Source organism: Electrona antarctica, assembly GCF_951216825.1.
Source record: "Electrona antarctica genome assembly, chromosome: 7".
Classification (NCBI taxonomy): domain Eukaryota; kingdom Metazoa; phylum Chordata; class Actinopteri; order Myctophiformes; family Myctophidae; genus Electrona; species Electrona antarctica.
This window is the reverse complement of record NC_136812.1, coordinates 15,692,385-15,713,587: the sequence shown is the minus strand read 5'-3', so window position 1 is coordinate 15,713,587 and position 21,203 is coordinate 15,692,385. Positions and strand designations below refer to the sequence as shown.

The 21,203-nt window shown below is 43.1% G+C and overlaps 1 protein-coding gene across 1 annotated transcript in view; it reads right to left on the bottom strand.

The window, feature by feature from the left end:
* Positions 1-21,203, bottom strand: part of dnah7 (dynein, axonemal, heavy chain 7) — a 55,479-nt gene that overhangs the window by 32,584 nt on the left and 1,692 nt on the right. Inside the window, exons 4-31 of the mRNA XM_079506725.1 lie at positions 20,411-20,582; positions 19,978-20,068; positions 19,323-19,503; positions 18,652-18,724; positions 18,024-18,149; positions 17,674-17,793; positions 16,966-17,149; positions 16,602-16,802; positions 15,445-15,708; positions 14,514-14,641; positions 13,980-14,058; positions 13,309-13,533; positions 12,996-13,142; positions 12,722-12,901; positions 12,259-12,399; positions 11,718-12,085; positions 11,125-11,311; positions 9,879-10,072; positions 8,972-9,170; positions 8,315-8,455; positions 7,668-7,880; positions 6,706-6,815; positions 5,555-5,723; positions 5,191-5,293; positions 4,728-4,855; positions 4,269-4,481; positions 1,973-2,071; positions 1,157-1,405 (exon numbers count right to left, since the gene is read on the bottom strand). Of these exons, the coding sequence (XP_079362851.1) occupies positions 1,157-1,405; positions 1,973-2,071; positions 4,269-4,481; positions 4,728-4,855; positions 5,191-5,293; positions 5,555-5,723; positions 6,706-6,815; positions 7,668-7,880; positions 8,315-8,455; positions 8,972-9,170; positions 9,879-10,072; positions 11,125-11,311; positions 11,718-12,085; positions 12,259-12,399; positions 12,722-12,901; positions 12,996-13,142; positions 13,309-13,533; positions 13,980-14,058; positions 14,514-14,641; positions 15,445-15,708; positions 16,602-16,802; positions 16,966-17,149; positions 17,674-17,793; positions 18,024-18,149; positions 18,652-18,724; positions 19,323-19,503; positions 19,978-20,068; positions 20,411-20,582 (4,685 nt within the window). The remainder of the gene's footprint in view (positions 1-1,156; positions 1,406-1,972; positions 2,072-4,268; positions 4,482-4,727; positions 4,856-5,190; positions 5,294-5,554; positions 5,724-6,705; positions 6,816-7,667; positions 7,881-8,314; positions 8,456-8,971; positions 9,171-9,878; positions 10,073-11,124; positions 11,312-11,717; positions 12,086-12,258; positions 12,400-12,721; positions 12,902-12,995; positions 13,143-13,308; positions 13,534-13,979; positions 14,059-14,513; positions 14,642-15,444; positions 15,709-16,601; positions 16,803-16,965; positions 17,150-17,673; positions 17,794-18,023; positions 18,150-18,651; positions 18,725-19,322; positions 19,504-19,977; positions 20,069-20,410; positions 20,583-21,203) is intronic.

Sequence of the window (21,203 nt, the reverse complement as noted above, 5' to 3'; positions counted from 1 at the left end):
TGAGGAGGAGGAATCCCCCATCAAACACCTTAGCACAGGAATAGCTAACGAGGACAGAAAACCAGCTCCCATCCGGTCACTTGTAGAACCGCATCGACTCTGCACTTCCAAGTCCAGTCATGGGACTCTTGGCGGGGGTGTGCAGTGTAGCATGAGCACTGTTGTCATGCCTAAACGTGTGGCATGCCGTAACACTGTGGATGATAAAAGCACTCTCGTACTGAGAACGGAGAGTTCACGAAAAGCATCTAAGATTGATCATGGATCCCTAAACAAAGAGGACGGAGTGCTGACACAACAGAGTCCGCCTGCCTCTGCAAGCTCCAGATGTTCTCACATTTGAAATCCAATGAGAAACGCTTTCTTATCAACATATTTGACAACAAGCACAAATGGTTTCCTAGATCCAAGATGGTTCCTTTTGGCATTAACAAGACTATAGAAAAAGTATATATTTTTTTAGATAAAGAATAGTGGAGCTTCAGCTTGCAATCTGTCATCAAAGTTTTGTCTTTTGTCTATGCAAATTAACTTGAGGAACTAGCATAGTTAGATTTGGAGGTTCTATGGTGATAGGGAAGTGTTGTTTAATTTTGGGTACGTTTATGATTTGGTTCCTGCTCGGCCCTGTTCACAATCACAAGTGCCCTTATGGCACCTCCTGTACTCATTTCACCTTGGTTTGCACTCATTGTATGCCTAAATCTAAATTCCTTGTACTTCCTTGCGTCCCCTTACCACTAGACCCAGAGGGTTGTGAGAGCCTCCTTTCTCCAAAAGCCTCCTTTCTCCTTTCTCCTATAACTAAAAAATCACACCCGTGTGAAGTGAGGGGCGCTAATATATTAAAGTCTAACTCATGTTGATCACCATTACATAGGTGATGTAATGGTGATGTAAAACAAACGGTGCCAACACAAACATTAAGCGCCATTAACAAGACAATATGACATAATGAGGGACAATATGACGTAATGAGGGACAATATGACGTAGATTTTACCTTCATTGTCAATGGCGTTTTTTAAAACAAACCCCTCAAAAACACAAAAAGTTAAAATATGGAGATACCGGTAAGCATTTTCTGCTCGACAGCAACGATATAAAACCTCCTCCAGGCAACTAGGTGGCGGTAAAGCAGCAGCTGCGTAGCTGACCTTCTCACAGATGTCTCGCAGCGCCCCGGCCAGCACCCGGTAAGCGCAGGTCTTGCCTCCAAAGGGTTCTCCCACCAGCATGAAGCCGTGCCGGACGATCATCATCTCGTAGATCTGCAGGATCTTCTCCGCAAACACGTTTGTGACCTGCAGGTTCAGTCGCTTGCAGTTGTCTCGGATGGCCTCCAGCAGGATCTTGTAGTCTGGCTTGGGCAACTTGACCCCTGGGAAGAGGTCTGAGGTGATACCCTGGATATTGGTTGAGAAGATGGGAGGAGATTCTAAATGAGGAATTGTGATGCATGTGGAGGTGCACATACTCCTACACAGATGTGCTAGTATGTCTACACAGACATACTCACACACACATAGGCAAAAATATGCAAACCAATATGATTCAAAGGGACTTTTACCAGCCCTTATCACAGTTCCATGTACTAACATGAATAAACATGGACTGACATCAGTTCATCTAACAATACAATATGTATTTAATAGTACTACTACTACTTCTCAAAGTGATAAAAACTATATAACAGGTGCATAAAAATGGCTTTAAAAACAGATATAAACACACACAAAAAACTATCAAAACTTTAAAATGACGCAAAGGCATAGAGCCAGTGCAGATAAGCAAAAGCAAATGCCTGGTTAAAAGGCATTTGCTGTTTAAAACATCAACAGACTGTGGTGGTCACAGAGGGCCCAGTTGCCCATATTCCTATATGAATTATGCATTGATTCGATTCAATCAATCAATCAATCAATCAATCAATCAATCAATCAACCAAACAACTTGCTCCCCATCCATCGCACCTCAAAGAGTGGCAGATCATGCGCCAGAAACTTGGGGCGATTGACATCAATGATGGACCTAAGTAGCAGAATGTCTTCATTCTCTTCTGGATAGCTCAGCTGAAATGACAGAGGCACAAGAAAGCGTCAGAGAGAGTGAGAAGTGACAGAGTGGGTGGGGCCAAACAGAGGCTGTATAGAAATGAGTGTGTGTGTGTGTGTGCGTGTGCGTGTGCGTGTGCGTGCGTGTGTGTGGGTGGTGGGTGGGTGTGCGTGGGTGTGGGTGTGGGTGTGTGCGCACGTGCGCATCTGCATACTTACTGTATGAGTGTGTATGTACAGAATTGCCTATGGTTGTATTTGTTTTCTGCACCAGTTTTACACCATTCCTTTGGCTGTCTCTGTTTGCCTAAAAGCTGAAATCTTTGTGTGTGTGTGAACACACAATAAATCACTTTTAACTTTATCACACTTATCCGTTTACTTTACAAAGCACTTAGCTAACAGCAGAGGTTCATTTACATCCCTCCATAGGCACACATACAGTACACCAACATATATCATATGTTTGTGTTCTAGGACCCTATTGGAAACAAGTGTAATGCTTAATTGGGTCGTCCACTCACAGTTAACAGCCTTTGTATTGAGTTTGTGCTTGAAATGTACTGTAATTCTGCAAACTGTTAATAAATTCTTCAATCAATCAATCAATCAGGTGTCTCGCTGTGGCATGGTCTACATGGAGCCTCACATGCTGGGCTGGCGTCCTCTGATGCTGTCCTGGCTCAACACGCTGCCCGTGTGTGTGTGTGTGTGTGTGTGTGTGTGTGTGTGTGTGTGTGTGTGTGTGTGTGTGTGTGTGTGTGTGTGTGTGTGTGTGTGTGTGTGTGTGTGTGTGTGTGTGTGTGTGTGTGTGTGTGACTGTGTGTGTGTACGTGACTGTCAAGAAAGATTTGTTCAAATGTAGTAATACAAAAAAAATCACACCCGTGTGTGAAGGGTTCAAGTGAGGGGCGCTCTTATCATTGTACATCATCTCATTCCGGCCAATCACAATCGGCCCTCAACAAGGACACTTGTCTCAAACAGTGCATGTATGACGTTAAGGCATAGCCGGGGGGCTTTATGTTACTAACGGGTGAGATCACTACCTGTATGGGTACTATTACTTTACACAGGGTCCTTGTCGCTGCACTAATTACTCCTACTGGTTGATTTTGCAGGGAGAGGAACTGAGAGAGATCTTTTTAAGGGGCGCTAGCCCCCTCTATAAACAGCTTTTGTCCCCACACGTCTCAAGATTTGCCATTGACCATGGTAAGAGAATTCCGGTCAAATGTCTGCTAAATTTTGTCCCCACCCGTCTCAAGTTTTGCCATTGACGGTGAACGGAGAAATGACGTCAGATGTCCGCTTTTTATGACGTAAATTAATCATCAAAATATTATACGCCATTGAAGGAAAAAGTTACGTCATATGTAAACGAGCAAATCAGCTAACCAATCACAGGCAACAGGCATTCTGATTGGCCAGAATTAACCAATCACAGGCAACAGGCATTCTGATTGGCCAGTATGGGATGATCTATGATGATGTATGATGATGCATGTTGATGTACGATGACAAGAGCGTTCCTCATTTCACACGTGACGTGTCATGATGTCATGATGACGCGGTTTGTTTGGGTCTGATGTCATGCTGTCACAGCCAGCATGAGTGTAGCTGCATTGGGAACTCCTTATATGGTTATGGCTGAGTCATAGTGACATGAGCATGATGACGTGGCCCACTCGCCCATCTGCCGGCCCTCCCATTAGCCCATTTTAATATATAGGATCACAGGATCAGACGACTTAGAGGCCAGTCTATGACATCAGTCATCTGTGTCATCAGCACCATGACATCAGTCATCTCCATTTTCGAGAGACAGACCAAGAAAACTTGGTTGGAGATTTATAAATAAATGTGAGTAGAAGATTTTTTTTCAACTACAGAGCTATTACATTTCAGTCCATAGTCACGGTCATGGTCTGAATAGCAGATATGTTTGAGCTTTGGAATGCATAAACAGATGTGTGGCAGGGGGGGTGCATACTTAGTTTAGACTAGTCATTGGTTAGACATGGGTTAAGGTTAGGTTTAGGTGTGCTGCCCCGTGGGAGGTTAGGTTTAGGGTGAGGGTTTGAGATACTGGTTGTAGTTGTAGGACTAATGACTGGTCTAACCAATGACTAGTCTAAACCAAAAACTGTCTAAACTAAGTACTGCACTATTCAGTTTCAACTGAACGACTTAACTGGGAGAAAAAGAAAAATACCTTGAGGTTCCCGGCGGCAGTCAGCACAGACTTGACGGCCCTCATGCCGTAGTCGTAATGATGCTGGGAGGACAGCTGTTCTGAGCACAGTCGGTAGGTAGCCACGATCTTCACCGACAGGGGACGCGCCGTAACGAAGCCGCACGAGTACAGCACGATCTCTGCGATCATGGCGTAGTCGGGAACCATCATGGCCACCGTCCTGAACAGTGACTGAATGGGAACAATGTGTTTCTGGTTAACAGCAGCTTTGACGCTCATCACACACATAATAAAGAGAGAGAGTGTGTGTGTGTGTGTGTGTGTGTGTGTGTGTGTGTGTGTGTGTGTGTGTGTGTGTGTGTGTGTGTGTGTGTGTGCTCGCGCATGTGTGTGTGTGTGTGTGTGTGTGTGTGTGTGTGTGTGTGTGTGTGTGTGTGTGTGTGTGTGTGTGTGTGTGCATGTGCGCATGTGTGTTACTTTGAGGTTGTCAGGAAGCTCAGAGCGTCCAGCATAGCCAGGGTTCATGGTGATGAAGACAGCACAGGAAGGGTCTAACTTCAGCTCGGTGCCTTCAAACAGCAGCATCTCAGTATGGGCAGCAATGCCTGGTGGACACACACGTTAACGCTGCCTTTTTATGAGGAATACAACCATGTTTTGCACTGGCAGTATCCAAAGAGCAATATTCTGTATTGTGCAAAAGCACCCCCTGAGGCTGAGGTACAAGGGTTTGACATTCGTGGCTGAACCGAACACCTGCATGGATCCCAATGAGAACAGGTGAAATATCTCATCCACATAAAATAAATTCTATTGAAAAGAATACTGTTCATTGTTCATTAGAAAGGAATTGTTTTATTTAGCTGAGGTTGAGCTACAAGTTAACTAAACACACACACATGCATGTATTGCACAGACAGACGAGAAAAAAGAAACAGACCTCTCTGTATAGTTAGAATCTGCTGGGCGACTACGGAGAGTACTTCCAGATCAATACGATTGAACTCATCAAAGCAGACCCATGCTCCACAGGACAGCAGGCCCTGGTCATGGACACACACAAATGCACGCACTATAGTCACACACACACATACTGAAATAGTATACAAGAAAATATAAGAGTGTTCTATCTTATCTGTTAGTTCTATTGAAGGTAGACATATTTATATAACGACTATTCAGCTGAAGGTCAGACCAACAATTACACTCCGAAGCCTCAATTCCTCTGTGTATGAGAGAGAATGTACTTTAGGCTACTGCATGTGTGTTTGAGAGACTGAGAGAGAGAGTTAGAGTGTACTTACCTTAAAAAACTTGCCCAGAGCAATGTAGTTCAGGCCATCAGAGCAGTTGAACACCACACACTGTTTGGCCACAGCTTTGGCCAAATCCTTTGTTGTTTCTGTCTTCCCTGTGCCAGCCGGGCCCTCCGGGGCCCCTCCCAGATGGAGTTGGAGGGCCCCAAACAGAGTCCTGAAGAATAGTTTATACATGGGAGATGCAGGGGAGTGCAAACGTCCATTTATCGACTACTGTAAGTCCTGACACTAAACAGACTTTCAGGAAAGCACACTACACAACAAACAAAACACCATACAAGTACATCTCTGTTCCTAGCCTTGCCTGAGGATCTACGGCTATCAAAATCAGTGTCTTCCTTTAAATCATGTCTGAACATACTTTCATGTCAAGTCCTTTTCTTAATGTATTTTGCTTCTTAAGCAAAGTCTGTTATTGTTGCTTTAATGAATGTTATTCAATTTTAACTTTGCAGTTTAATCTCTTTATGGTTAATATATTATGCTCTTTCAACCTTATTCTGTAAAGCACTTTATAACCTTGTAAGGAAAAGTGCTATACAAATAAATTAATTATAATTATCCATGTACAATACACAGAATGGACTAATTACACAGTGTCAACCTCTTATAAAGGGACAATGGCACTGACAAGTGCCAAGAGATAATTTTGTATCCAAAAAGACATAGCAGTATGCCATCATCTTTCTTTGCATTAAACTAAAATGAGAGTAAACATCAGAAACAGCTCATAGTTACAGTAACGAGTTACCAAACGGATTGTGGTTGAGCAAGTAAAAAAAGACACTTAGGATCATAAAAGACAGTGTGGCTCTCACCAGTTTTAGTTAATAGTTACATCAAGCCGAAATGATTCAGTGTATCAGTGCTGTGACACTGGCGACATCAAGGTAGAATCTCTTAGGAGATTATGAAACCCAACTGCACATTTTCATATTCTCACAACACAGGTGCTAAAAATCTAAATATCCATGCCTTATCAACATTGCAGGAGGCGAGTAATAAGAAAAAGTCTTGAAAAGCACTGTAATTTTAAGAATTTTCTGCACGCTCCCGAATATGACGGGCAATAATGTGATTCAGACAGAGACCTATGCAGGGAATTATGTGTAATCCGAGGTTTGACTGTAGTTTACCGGTAGCAGCGGTCAGTGAGTGGGGTAATAACCAGGCGAGGAGTATTCCCCAAGTACTCGTAACCATAGACCAGGCCAGCATTGATCATCTTCGTCTGGAGGTGTTTGTCCTGCACACAGAAGGCAAAGAAAGCAGAGGTCAGAGGTCAGAGGTCAACCCCCTGCTGTGTGGAAGCACAGGTAGAGACACCGATATGTTGTTTTCTGTCCTTCAGTTTAGAGAATATATATAAAATGAACTGCCATGTTACAACAGTGCCAACATGCAACGAATACCAGGATGGAAATGTTTTTCTTTTTGCTTCAAAAAAGCCCCTTTGTGTGTCTGTGTGTACCACGGAATGTGATGATTTGATTGATGTATGATGCTAAGAGTGCCCCTCACTTCACACGTGATTTTTTGTGTATGTTTAGTTTAGTGATTGTGTTATCATCTGTCACACCTTGCTTTAAATCACGACTTAGAAGCCTGTGCTTCATTAGGACACACAGGACAGTGAAAACAACAAACCCGGTCCATCCTTTAGCCACGCATATTGGGCATTGATCAAATTTGGAAATAAACTGTGATCTTGAGTTTGACCTTTCAATGTTGCTCAAGGTGAAATCTCATGTTGTGTCGCTGCTGTCGCATGTTGTGTAACATTATTTTACCAATGATCTTGAACCCTATCAATTTTCATTCGATAGCTCAAGCAAAAAAAAAATCTTAGTTTGAAATAACTAACTAACTAACAACTATTATTGACAAAGTTATGGCTGAACTTTTTCATGGCCTGGACACAATTAGATAATCTACCCCTGAAAGTTTCATGCTAATCTGTGCAGCCGTTTTCCCATGAAATTGAAAACATAAGACACTGACACCAGGAAGAAAACACGTGCATGTGTACGTTACATGCGTACGGTACAACACACACACACACAAACACACCATCTCACATACATGTACATGTACATACCAACCAGTAGTAGCGCAGCTGGCTGAGCCACTCAAAGTCGTTCTCATCGCTGATGCTCTTCTGGACTAGTGTGGCCAGCACGTCCCTAGCATGCACGTCCAGTACCACCAGGGCTCCCAGAGTCACGCGGTTCTGCTTGGACAGCTTACCACGCACCAGCTTCACAATGTCCTCAATCTGACTGTTGTTCAGCTGCAGATAGGCTTCCAGGGCCTGGAGGTAAGTAGGAGGTTATCGTTATGAGAAGCTGACCTCATCATACAACTGAGGGTAATAACCACAACCTTCTCGATGTCCATTTCGGGGGGAGAATCTTTGGTTTTCTTGTTTAAGACCTTGATACTATACAGCGTACAGTATGTTATGTGTTATATTAATGGTTATATGGTTCGTTTTTAAGATGACAAAGAGAGAGCATACTGTAGAAGTTCAACATGCTATAAACATTAGTCTATCTTGTGTTTATCGCGTAGTCTCTGCAGTCTTATGCCATACAAGTGCTACAACTGGTATATTATTTGAATGCATTAACTGTTTATTCAAACTTGTCCCACCTTCCATCTTTTCTGCGAATCATCAAGTTACACATGCAAAAAACCTTTTACAGTGTAATAAACAGTGACCATGCATGGTCTGGCTTCGCCCACCTTTTGTCCCAAGGCAAAGGCTTCATGGATATTCTTGGTCCAGTAGACCTGTGAGACACACAGTACGGTTTGACCCGGCCAAGCACGCACCCAGTTGGTCCTGAGGTCCTGAGGGTACGCTGCGATCGCCTCCCCGATTACCTGAAATGGGATCATGGAAGGAGCCTTAAAACTAATATAATATAACTAGAGGTCCATTTTAGAGCATGAAATTCAAATCAACATTGAGTATTATGTCATCAATATCCAATACCAAATAAATAATGAATGAATAATTGTTAATCTATAATGAAGCAATAAAAACTAGAAATGCACTCTGTCGAGGTGCCAACTTGCAAGTAGGCCATACATGGCCTACTTGTGCGCAAGCAGAGCACGCAAGTACTGCTACTAACTAATGTCTATTACAACTGCTGTTTTAAACCCTTTAGACCCGTTTTAGATCATGTCACAAGGGGCGGAATAATAATGCATAAAGGTCAGTGGCGTGCACAGATAGACACTATTTATGCCCCAAAAGGTTGAGATCGCTTCGGCCCCAAGAAGGTGCCCTTTTTTCACTTGAGCACCTGCCCCTCTAAATGTCTGTGCACGCCACTGATAAAAATCACATGTTGGCGCGGTTAGCACCGCTCAAAAAGGACCACATGATAGCACCTTATGCAGGGACGCGGTCATGCCGTTTTCCAGCTCCAGGAGCCACTTCTCCACCTGGCCTCTGGCCTTGGAGGTGGAGATGCTGTCCAGCAGCCGCACCACTTCGTCCTCACTGCTCTTCATGTGGGTGATGTCCAGCACGTCACTGAAAACCACGCTGGCAATGCCTTCAAAGCACTTCTTGAGATGGGGCTGCACCCTGCAGGCGGAGAAAGAGACAAGAAAGATACACGTTGTCTAAGTTTAACTGTCTTATTGATCTTGTTTTTACGGCGTGCATGGCTCTAGTATACACTACAGTATGAGGTAGAGCTGTGTAGAAGATGGTCTGTCTGTCTATCTATCTATCTATCTATCTATCTATCTATCTATCTATCTATCTATCTATCTAAAGTAGCTGTGTGTGTGTGTCTGTCCGTGTGTCCAGAGTTAATCCGGCAAAATGCTGGACTGATCAGCCTTATTTATTGCAATTACACTGCAAATAGGCCACACTCCATTAACTCTTGTTTATGCACGTTTTATATTTAACTTTACTATTTAAATGGAAGTCTATGGGACTCTCATTTGGCCGAAACCTTACCCAAATTTAGATTTATATGTTATAGACATGGTATACTGACTGACTTCAGATGACTGATGTCCCCACAGGACCAATTACATGAAGATATGGTTGAGACTTGAGAATGCATTTAAATCCTCGCTCAAAATTCATCTTTAATTAAAGGTCAGTACAAAAAGTATCTTTCTCCTAAAATATCCCTGCCAGCCCTACCTTTGCTTTCATTGCTATAGTAAATAGACAGTTATAGGCTATAGTGGAATTAAATTTGGATTTAAATTACATAACATCTACTTGTGTGATTAGATGTGATTGAATTCTGATTCTGACTTTTTATGTGCATACCTAGTGGGGTCTTTGGTTTCAGAGAGGATCTCCAGCAGCTCATCATTGGAAAGGAAGAAAAAACGCGGGAAGTACAGCCGCTTCTTCTCCAAGTAGTTGTTCAGACCTTTAAGGATGATTTCTAGAAACTCATTGGCGCTCTTTAGCTTCTCCAGCATCTTGTCGATGGCCACCACTGCCAGCACATGCTTGTCCTGTCATACAATTTACAATTTAGGCATTTAGCAGACGCTCTTAATCCAGAGCGATTTACATTAAGCAAGAACAAAAAGCATGGCAATACATCACATAAAGTAGTTATCATGAAACATGCGTAAGCTAAGAATGTAACAGTGGAATATCTATATAATGAAACTATACATATAAACTATACATAATATACTATGCTATGCTATACATATGTACTATAAAGTGCTCTGACTACATACAATGCAATTCTAGTGCTGTCTACATAACATGCTATAAGTCTGTATCAAATGCTATCTAAGTCTACAAAAAGTGCTATCTAAGGGGGTAGGGTAAGTGCTACGGGCCATGATGGAGTCTGAAAAGGTGGGTTTTCAGACTACGGCGGAAGATTGGGAGTGATGCTGCAGTTCTGACTGCAGCACTGTGCATTCCACAGTTTTGGAGCCAGAAGGGAGAAGAGTTTGGGACGTATGGAGCATTGTCCCGGCGTTTTTTGTGAGGGTACTTCCAGCTTCCCTGCGTTGACTGATCTGAGTGCGCGGGAGGGTTTGTAGGGTTCGATCATAAGTCATAAGTCATAAATCACAATGGTGTTTCTAAGTGATATTGCTCTTTAGAGAGAATATGGACAACTAAAATTGGCCATCCAAGGCAAACATCACATGGATGGATGGATGGATGGATGGATGGATGGATGGATGGATGGATGGATGGATGGATGGATGGATGGATGGATGGACGGACGAACGATTGAACGAACAAACAAACAAACAATCAAATAAATACATTTAAAAAAACGTACTTGATGTTTTTCAATTGTGATCTTTACCTTTTCAACCCAAAACGTATTTTCATCAAGGCAGCCTACTGGGACTTAACTATTTAACTATTTAATGTGATAGCACAGTCTTGCCTGGCTCTCTTGTAAATGACATCCTTGATCTAAACAGAATTACTGTATGTATGTAAGTATGTATGAAAAAAAGAGCAGAGCACAGTCGAGAAAAGTAAAGAAAGAAAGAAATAATGAAAAGAAAGGAAAAGAAAAGGTACCCACCAGGGAGATTTGTTTCATGGTATCTCTCCAGGTCTTGTCGACGGTGGTGAAACGGTGTCCCTCTTTGGGCATCTGGGCCATGATGTCTGGGGAGCTGAAGACAGGCTCCAGGTAGAGCCAGGCAGACTGAACCTTCAGCCACTCATCCAGGATCTCCTGTAGGAGCAGCAGCTTACCCTCCCATGCTCTGGAAGGACACCAAATGAAAAACATCCACACTACGACTCACAGATACATTTGGATGAAGTCCAGTTAGCTTGTACAACAGTCTATGTGGCATTATATTATATTATAATATATACTGACACAGTTGCTTAACCCATTTTGACCTGAGATCAGATTCTAAAAATGTCTTCTACATCCTGACAGTTTTCTGAAAAAGCTATGTTTCTATGTCAGTCGTTCTTCAATTTAAAAAAAATAGCAGACCTACAAGCTCGTAGCGCGCCACTCGGTGGCGCGCTATGAGCTTGTAGATCTGCTATTTTTCAATAGCTAAAGCACAACATAATGCTAACACAAAAAGGGGTTCCCGCCTAAAATGGGTTAATGTAAACTAATAAGACATCTTAAATCACATCTACGCCTCTTACCGTATCTCCACCTCGAATGGTTTGATGTAGGGTGAGCCCCTCATGGTTTGCGACTTGACGATGTGATCATCCAGCAGCATCTGCACGTCATCCAGTGAAGACAGAATGGAGGTGCCCGTCTCTCGGTAAGGCAGCAGGTTGAACTCCATGCCGGCCCACTCGGCCGCCATCTTCTCTATGGCCTTCTCCAGGGAGTGCTCCTTGCTGGCAGACTCGCTGATGCCCTCCAAGCTGCTCAGGTGCTGCTCCAAATGCATGGGCAGGAAATCTGCCACGCTGGCTTGGTCATCAGTCGGCTGGAGGGGGTTGCCCACCACCGCCGACATGGCATCCCAGTGTCGGTCATGCAGGCCTGGGTTACACAGCACCTACAGGCCATGACATAGGTGAAAGTGTATACTCCACTGATACAGCAATTGTGACACTATAAAATCATAAATGTATAACTTTAACTTGCCAGGGATTCAACCAAGTTAATGTCCATATTTTGTGTAAAGTAAAGTGTATCCACTCAGCATTCCAGATCCTGTATTTGTCTTACCTGCACTATAGGGATGTGCTCTTTGAAAGCCTCCACATCAGCCTTGACCTTGGTAGCAATGTCCAGGGCCTTGGGTGTGTCGGCGAAGCCTTTCTCCAGCTTGTAGAGGGCCCGCCAGTAGTTACCAACATCTCCCTCCACCTGCAGTACATGGGTACATGGATTTGAGCGATGTCACAGAACAGAGGCCAGGAAGAACTGACAAGTGGTTTCATTGAAGTATACATACCGTACTTTTATAATAAAATTAGAAACACAAAGCACTCACACTTACATTTGTATGTTTCTTATTTGTATCTGTATTTTGTATTTTGTAGCACTGGAAGGTACTTTGTGATAAACTAATGAGAGGCACTTTTTAAATAAAATAAAAATTATTACTGACTTAAAAACTGTAAAACTGTATTGACTATGAGTGTAAAGTGTTGCTTAAGACTAGAATCTCAGACCCAGACAGCGTTACCTTATCCGGGTCGACAGCAGCTAGCGGCCCGTGGACCCACTTCTGGTGATCATTCTGGAAGTCAGATGCTGACTCGTATAGCTGCAGGTAAGGCGCAAGCTTGTCTTTGATCTGCTTCAGCTGAGGGTACTGAGACTCAAGCCAGCCAAAGGCCTCCTCCTCATGGTTGAAGCTATCAATCTTTGCCAACAGACAAAAGACAGAGGGGAATGAACGAATGAACAAACTTCTATCTCACTGAGAGAGAAGTTAGTTTAGTCAAATCCAGCAATACCTTCTCCATGGCCATCTCCAGCTTGGTTTTGAGGGCTTGAGCCTTCTTCAAATACTTGTCGAGATCCTTCAGGTCGCCGAAGGTGGAAAACACCTCCACCTGTTTGGCATAGCTCTCCAGCTCCTCCACAAAGCACTTGCAGCGCAGCTGAAATCAGCACACACATTCACAGAAAAAGAGGTTTCTTTAGTCTGAAAGATTAACTGCGTAGATTAAACAGCAAAATCCATAGTGTAATCTAACTCAGGGAGTGTAAAGGTTTACCCTTGTGGGCAAAGCTATCTGTACCCATGTAACTGAGTAAGTGACATACCTTGAGGGCGTTCTGATACTGCTCGGTCCTGTCCTTCACAATCTGTCGGTGGTCTTCAAAGATGGAGGGCATTCGCTCGTGCCACTGCCAGGTCTGTCTATTGAGCCTCATGTCAGCTGGTGAGAGGCTGACATAGCCCACCAGGAAATATAGGCGTGCCTTGGAATCATACAGCCTCTTCTCCAGGAGAGGCATCTCTGTGGTATGCATCTTAGTGATGTAGGCCTGAGGGGTGGGAGAAGGTGGATTTCCTCTACAGTAGATTCACACAACCAAAGAAAATCACCAACTCTAACGGAATGTGAGAATAACGCTAATTTAAATACACTGCTAATAATTCAGAAATAATTCCGAGATCAGACAGACATGGAACTAAAACCAAAATTACTCAACATTAGACAACAATTATAGCACTTTTTCCACTGTACTGCATTCCACTTGTTGGTATCACCTTTGTCGAGGTTCCAAGCATCTGCATTGCCTATTTCTCACCTAAATGTTATTAGAATCAGTTTTTGTTTAAATATACAGGTCAAATAGAGATAATATCCAGCTGGCATTACCGTTAGTATTAGCTGCGACTTCAGCATTGTTTTTCAGTCTCTCCACTAGCCATACGCCCAATCGCACCAGCCAGGCCAGCTGACAAAGGCAGGAGTCATGTTATTTACCTTTAGCTCCATCAGCTCCTGTGTGCTGGCTGGTGTTCTCAGAGCCTCCTCAGAAATCCTCTGGAATTCATCACAGAGCCTGGGAGTGAGGGATATCATTACAGTTCATGTGCAAAGACTGTGACAGCAAGCAAATTAGTTGGGTCCCACGTCATAGTTACTGCACTTTTTATGATTATTTTGCATTATGACAATAACTTCGTTTTGCACCCCCCCTTTACACCATATACGAAAATCAGTTTTTATCATTGGTCCGGTTGCTAGGCAACGCCTCCATCACCAGGATCTTTGCACACGGCCCCCATAGACCTCCGTTCAAAGTAGGAGTTTCAAAGCCATATAACTATAAATGAGCGATGTCCTTGGTGATCGGCATCCATCCGTGGTTCGGATGTCATTCGTGATTATATTTGGTTCTGAAAAATCTATAATTTAACTGGGGACCCCCCTGGAACCTCCTCAAGACCTCCTGGACCCCATGTTGAGAGCCAGGACCTTAGACGGTGAGGGTGTGAAAACTGGATATCGACTCACCTGTTATTGATTTCCTGGTGGTCTTGCAGTATTCGTGTGACTAGTCTCTGCTGGAGGCCCTCTGCACGCTTGACAAGTGAGCGGATCAACTCATGGGAGTGGACTTCAAACATCCCAAGACGCACCACCTGTGGTATTCACGACACGCCACATGATCCATTTCTACTGTTCATAGCAGCAGACATTCAAAATAGACACGATCATCTTAAGCTAACTCGAAAGAAAATTAAGAGTGAACATCAGACCATAGATTAGACGTGCGAACAGTGCGAATGGAACGTTTGCGTATTAAACAATAAACCTTTAGCTAGTGACACCTCACACATCACAGTGATAATTGATTGTACACGTTTGTACATGCACATTGTACATAACGCCATTTAGCTAAACACATTAAAAAGTATTAACTACATGAACCTTATCGTCCCTATTCTGTGGGCGAACATTCTGCAAAGAGATTGACAAGCTCACAACGCAGCCTTGTACATCAGCTATTTTTGCCAAAGATATTTGGTGTAGAGGGGGAAAAGGAGTTGACCTAGGGCCCTATCTTGTACGTGGTCTTATACCATATACAATACCTAATCTTGTTAGGCATTTTTTATTACCGGTATTTCTAAAAAGAAAATGAAAATAGTGATGCACGATGTAGATCGGCTCTTTTCACTATTTTAAATGTTTTACATTAGACATAATGGATAAGGGGGCCCTAGTGAGGAACCAGTCAATGAAGTAAACTTATTTGAGTATTATAAGACACTGTACGCCTCTATACAGTATGTTGAAGATACGCTGTCTATATGTTGCACCCTCTATGTATTTTATTCCCCCTGTTGTATTGCTCTTCCATCTTTTGTTCTTCCAGCACTTTGGTTCAACTCTGTTGTTTTGGACTGGACTGTATGGGATTGTAGTTGACAGTGACACGTACCTTGGTGGAGGTGTATCGAATCTGGTCTGCCAGCTCCTGGTAGTGAGTCACCTCCACCATGATCTCCTGGAAGGAATGCTGCTCGCCCAGGAACTGCTCCACGTCTTCCTCCGCCTGCTTGGACACCAGTGCGGCGTACTTGTCGTACACGTGCACATGCTCCATGGGACCAGCGCTCTGGGCCCGGATCACCCCGCGTACCGTCTCCTGCTGGGCCCAGAGGATCTCTGCTAGGATGGTGGGCTTCAGCATACCACCATCTGACTGGAGGGACGAAAGCAAGGGTTCACCGACAACAGTAGCTGATGGATTCCATGATTGTTTGGAACAGAGATATTGTGGCTGGTACATGTGTCAAACTCAGTCATACTGTGTGATTTGTGGGATTTTCACTTAAATAAAGACGTATTTAGCAATCACACAACACATGAATGAATGACAATTATAAGAGGAGAAAACTATTTTGAAACGTTAATATCGACAGGCATGCATCTATTTACAGATCAGCAGTTCGCCCAGCCCACTGTGCCTCTGTCCGTGGTGCTGAAAGGGTGGTAAAATCCTGCATTCCCATGTCCTGTCCCCCTCTCTGTTTCTTACTGTTTGAGCGGTGCCTAACGCTCTAATGAACAGCTATATGTGTCTGTCCCTATGTACTGTATGTATGTATGTATGCCCATTTGAGTATGGACAGCTGCAATAATGCTGGGTGACCTGGCACTGTTGAGCAGCCTAAAGGGCTACAGTACAGCTGTTGAGCTTCACACGTTCGGATGACGTCACTGGAAAAACATCCGTCGCACTGGCTTGCTAAGGCTTCTGGGAAATTGAGGCCCAATGCATTCCAATGGCGGTAGATCGGCAGTTTGAATAGTTTTTCAACACGACGACAAATGATAATACCATCTTAAGGCGGATTTTCATGAAACGGAACGATGATGTCGGCGGGGTGGTTCTTCAAAGGTTAGTGAAAAATTAGGCAGTCAGATGGGATCACGATTATTTAATCCCGCAGTCACACTGTAGAGTATGCCACCAAAAATGCAAGCGGTACAGGTTGAAATCATTGCAGGAACAGGCGGCAATGGTCAGAAATACAGCGGGAGTGGCGGGTAAGGGATTACGGAAAGAGTCCTGCACAGGGCTCTAATACACACACAGTCCTCTCCTCTTCTTACCCATTCAGAGTAGAGCGTGGTTTCCACTCGAGGCACGGTGCTGATGGACTTCAGCATTAAGTCGTAGACACTCAGGAGTGCAACCTGAAAGTCCTTGAATTTGGGCTCAAACTTAATCTCCTTGTCCTCCAGGATCAGACGCAGCACAAAGCCTGGATGCTCAAAGGCTCTCACTGACAGCTGGGGTGGAGGGATACAAACCAAAGCAAAGTATGGTGCAAAGCGATCAGTGCCAAACACACTTTTTTATCATACAGTACTTGGATTTATTGCTAGTAGAATTTGGACTATTGAGACATTCTAAATGTGATGGTTAGATTGACATGTCTGAGCTCTCTCCTACCGGGTCTTTGGAGATGAGGTACGTGAAGTCCCTCACAGAGTCCAGGGCCAGGCTCTGCAGCTGGTAGGTCATCAGAGTGGCCACACAGTTGAAGAAGGACTGCAGCTTGACCATGTTGCTGTTGCTTGGTACCAGCTTGCGTTTATTTCCCTGGTAGTAAATAGTTTGCACCTCAGGGAACCATCTGGTTGGCAGAGAAGAGGGCATTGAGTTATTGAGGGAATTCCCATGGACACAGCAGTCCACATACTGTAGGGCAACAACATATCATTATACTGCATATCGAAACATATGTGATATAAACGTCACCCCCCCCCAACAAGTATTCACCATTTAAGCTGCTGTCTGCATTAACAATGAGACCAGAAATTGACTTTGGAATAGGTGGGTACATATTGTAAACCCTATTTGGGTGTGAGTCACTTATATTGGTTGGAAACCCACCCTACTTTAATTCTTAAATTAATAATTGTTATTACACAAAAGGATTTTGTGCTCCAAATCAAATTTGATTTGATTTGGAGTACCTCTGGAGATTTGTACTGGGAGGTCCTGTTGTACTTTTACCAGGTGTACACAAAGTTGTTGATTTGTCTCGGCAGGTTCCATTATCACTAAAACAAATCCGTGTACCACAGTACTACTGCTGTTTATTTTTAGCACACCGTGATGGGTCAGAACTCTCGTGAAAGATTCTTCTGGACCTACTTCTTGAGCAGGGTGTGTTTAGCACTCTCAATGTGCCTGGAGATGAGGTGCTGGAACACAGGCAGCTCCATGGACTCCTTCCTACTGTGGAATTCCTCCACATCTATTAGACGCAGATCCCTGCAGTGTGAGGATGCAGCAGGGTGAGATGCCAGACAGACAAGGCTTTAATGCATTTTTTAACGTTCTGTTTTATCTAACCGTGATTCCAGATGGGTAGGTGGAGCTCACAGTGTAGAACAATACATTGACTTCCAGAAGGTTTACACGGTGTAATATTTCAATTCAAGAACAAAAATGAAATCCACCAAGGTTGGAGTCATGGGAATTGTGAAATTTGGTGTACTTACTTGAACGATACATGCCACAAGTCCAGAACTTGCAGCATAGTGGGGTTGATGGCATGAAGCTTGTCTCTCATCCTCTTTTGACCGTGGACAAAGGTCTTGTTCCATGGTTTTGGCGCCACCTCCATTCTGTGGTTGATAGAAAGGTCACAAAAAGGTCACCCTGTGAATGTGTACATTTTCTTTCTTGGCAAAATGCCAAGTTATCAGTCTATCATTATGCAGCCATAGCATCTCTCAAGGTTGATCAACTATTGTTTTTTCTGGGTTGAAACCATTACAATTAGTGTTGAAAATGCAGTACAAATGGAGCCGTTTGGTTGTATCTGCACAATCTTAAGAGTTAAATGAACACTGTGGTTTGATTGATTGATTGAAATATTTATTAACAGTTTGCAGAATTACAGTACATTTCAAGCACAAATTCAATACAAAGGCTGTTAACTGTGAGTGGACGACCCAATTAAGCATTACACTTGTTTACAAGAGGGTCCACCATGTTCAATTCATCAAAACATTTAGAGACGTACAAATAGACACTTCTATATAGACAAAGAACAGCAGGAATTCATCATATGTTGCTGATAGAAGAAGATTATGCAACATTCTCTCCTGCAATCCCCAGACTTACTCAGCTCTGTGGGGTAGTAGATCTTTCACCATGCCCATGTCACATTCTCTCTTGTCTTGTAGTACAAAATCCACTGCAAACGCAATCAAAAACATGTAATTACTACCTTCTTGCTAATTCTTAAATACTGAAAGAGAAGGAGGAGGCTGGATAACATGAACATGGTCCATGTTTCCTTTGTAAAATCACCTCCTAAATTATAGCATACTGTAGCAGTGGGTATAAACTATAAACGTATAATGCAATTCCACCATCCATTGTCCAATGGAGATAATTCAGAATCAGAATCAGTGCAAAATATCCTCCATAACAAGTGTCATCATTCTCATCACTCCGTAAACGTTTAATAACATTATATAATAATGGGAAATAAAAACTACAGGCTCACGACACATTGCATCACAATGTGTTTTGTGAGCTTTTTGTCTATATTAATATTGGAAAACTGTGGGAAAAAATACATTTAATTTATTTCATTTTTGGTAGACTCTGTATTAGGAAATGTACAAAGTTCTGATACAGTACAAAACAAAAGATTATTAATATTGCAATAATAATGTGTGGTTATCTGGCACAGCTAAACTTGACACATAGTTTGGGAACCACTTTTATAGGTCACAAACCCACATGAAATTAAAGTGTGTGTTGTAGGCCATGGCTTCTGTACCTACCGATAGCTTTCTTGACACTGAACAAGTAGTCCTCTCTTATCTCCTCAGACAGCTGTTCAGTGGTTGTGGTAAATCTCTTCAGGTAGCAGGGGACCAGTCCCAGGATATTCTGCATCCACAAATCTTCCATTGGGGCCACATGCTCTGTATCGATGCCATGCCGAATGTAGTATTGATATCTCTAACAGGACACAATGGTAGTTATTATCACAGAGCTGGTAATAATGTTGACATTAATCAACATAGAAGCTCGACCGGCCTATAAAAAACAAAAAAGGGCTCTAGTGGTTTCGCATTTGATATCACAGCAAGTGGAAGTAGCCAGTGGAAGTATTGCGTAATAAGGCAGTGTCATGCTACTGTAACTGTACATGGTGAAATACAGTAAGGCTGCAGAAAGCACCTATTATAATAGCCAGAAATAAATACAGTAATACTGAGGAATATTTGTGGGAATGTGGAATTACAGTATTTGGAGCTTGTGTGTGCGAGGAGACTCTGGCGAAGAGCTCCTCCAAACTGCATAGCGGCTTGTGTCTATTAGTAGTAGGGATTATAAAGGGCTGATTTGATTCAAGAAAAAGGGCTCCTTTCCAAAAAAATACTTACTATATTACTATGATTGAATTCATATCATATAGTAAGCTCAACTCACCAGAATATCCTTCTCTGTGGCTGTAGGAGGGCCATAAGCAGGCGGGCTACTGTCCTCAACTTCACTATTGCCAGTATTTGATTCCTGCCGACTAAAGAGAACAGAAAAGTCACCCAAAAGGGGAATAATAAGGAATGCAAAAATGTATGATTTTATGTGGCTGAGGTTCTTCTGGATCCATAGCATTCAATGTTTTGGTCACAGTTCTAGAGCATGTTCACAATTCATTCATTCATTCATTCATCCATCCATCTGTGGTGTGAAAAGGCTAAATTAGTATTATGATTATGATGATTGTTTCACACTTTCAAAATTCACACTTTCTCTGCAGTGCCAATCGTTTTCTAGATGTGTTGCATGTACTGTATGAATGGATTCAGAGTTGAAGCCCAGACCCAGAAGTAAATATACTTTTTCATGAAGTGAGACTCACACAATGAAGCTGACCAGGGCACTGCGGAAGTGCTCGCGTCCGTTCTTGTAGGCGCTGCCACAGTGCTTGGAAGCCTCTGGTGCCTGTCCTGTCCCCCTGCATTGGGACTCATCCAGGATTCTACTCAGGCTTTTAACTCGCTTTGCACCAAATGCTCCACCCAGCACATCTTCTGTATGGCACACAGGGGCAAGCAGCACAAAATAACATTACATTCAGCACTTGATCCGTAGTAATGCCCAAAGCATAGCTACAATCCGCTACTAATTTCACTGAAAATAATCTGGTAGAGCGCATGTTATATACTGTAACTAGCACATCTGCTGTGGTTACAGTGGTAATTTAAACCCTAGTACCCTACTCTTCCATTAAGATATTTCGACCATTGGTCTCAATGTCTACATTTGCATAGAGAGTGAACAGGTCCAGGGAGCAGGCAAAATAAAATAAAAAAACAGGCAAAGAGATCAAAACACAAGGCTAACACGCACACGCACACGCACACGCACGCGCACGCGCACGTGCGTGTGCGCACACACACACACACACACACACACACACACACACACACACAAACACACACACACACACACACACACACACACACAGTAGGCTAGGGAGCCAAAAAACAACAAGTAAAAATCAACAGTGAAAATAATGGGCAATCAACACAGGATTAGCCAGAGGGAATGAGCTCATGGAATGTGGTAGTGGCTGGAGGAGGGAGACAAGGCAGGTAAAAAACTGTGAAGAAAAATATAAATATTACAATGTTGCCGGAACAGAAGTGACA